This window comes from Habropoda laboriosa, unplaced genomic scaffold, assembly GCF_001263275.1.
Source record: "Habropoda laboriosa isolate 0110345459 unplaced genomic scaffold, ASM126327v1 scaffold106, whole genome shotgun sequence".
Lineage (NCBI taxonomy): Eukaryota > Metazoa > Arthropoda > Insecta > Hymenoptera > Apidae > Habropoda > Habropoda laboriosa.
In genome coordinates this window covers 178,073-178,942 of record NW_017100224.1, presented here as the reverse complement: position 1 = coordinate 178,942, position 870 = coordinate 178,073, and the positions used below count along the sequence as shown (strand labels likewise).

Genomic DNA, 870 nt, shown 5'->3' with positions numbered 1-870 from the left:
TCATAGTACCAATCTCATGTATTCATTCCAAGTTCCACAGTTTTTATAAATTAATGTAATTTCATAGTCTAATTTAGAAAAGAGTTTTTATATTTATTCTGATAGTTTCATAATTTATGTATATTATCATAATTGTGAATTTAATTATTTATTCATTCATGTCACATTGTATATTATTTCATTATCAACACATTCAAATATTTTTTATTACAAGTATCAGTATACCTCAGTCTTTGCCTGACACTCATTCCACTTTTGAGTATCTTGAAAATATTGCAGAGAGCAACAATAAGGAGATTCCCTTCTTCTTAAAAAAAGATCTGTTTGTGACCTAGTTCTTTGTTCATGTTCTATTCTATTTCTATATCTTCGCTTTTTTCCTAGTTCAAAAGATTGATTGCTTCGATTTCTTTTATACCCTTTATCTTCTTGACAATTGTGCTTTTTCAAACAAGGGCTGCTTAATTGTGTTATAAAGTAAATTAATTTAAATATAAAACTAATAGTAAATGGTAAAAAGATAAAGACCTGATATTGTATGCTGCAGAACACAATGGTGATAAGGTCCCAATGTGTGTTAAGTTTGTGGATTCATAAAGATTAGACACACTTCCCTTTAGAGCAACCATTTTAGCATAACCTAATGGACAACTCTAAGAAAACAACATGATTCTTCTAAAAAACATTTTCATATCCTTTCTACGTATTTTTGTTGTGTGTTCATTCTTAAAATTATCATCAATTTAATATTAAAACCTAAAACTGTAAAAATGATCTATTTCTATTGAAGCAATTTATATACTAATGTTTAATGAAAATTGAAATAAACTTTTAAACTTTCTAATATATTTCTTCAAATTTTTTTTTTAA

General features: G+C 25.9%; 1 protein-coding gene across 1 annotated transcript in view; it reads right to left on the bottom strand.

Moving 5' to 3' along the window:
* LOC108571057 (liprin-beta-1) overlaps positions 1-870 on the bottom strand; it is a 12,143-nt gene that overhangs the window by 7,172 nt on the left and 4,101 nt on the right. Inside the window, exons 7-8 of the mRNA XM_017933026.1 lie at positions 529-653; positions 226-457 (exon numbers count right to left, since the gene is read on the bottom strand). Coding sequence (XP_017788515.1) covers positions 226-457; positions 529-653 — 357 coding nt within the window. The remainder of the gene's footprint in view (positions 1-225; positions 458-528; positions 654-870) is intronic.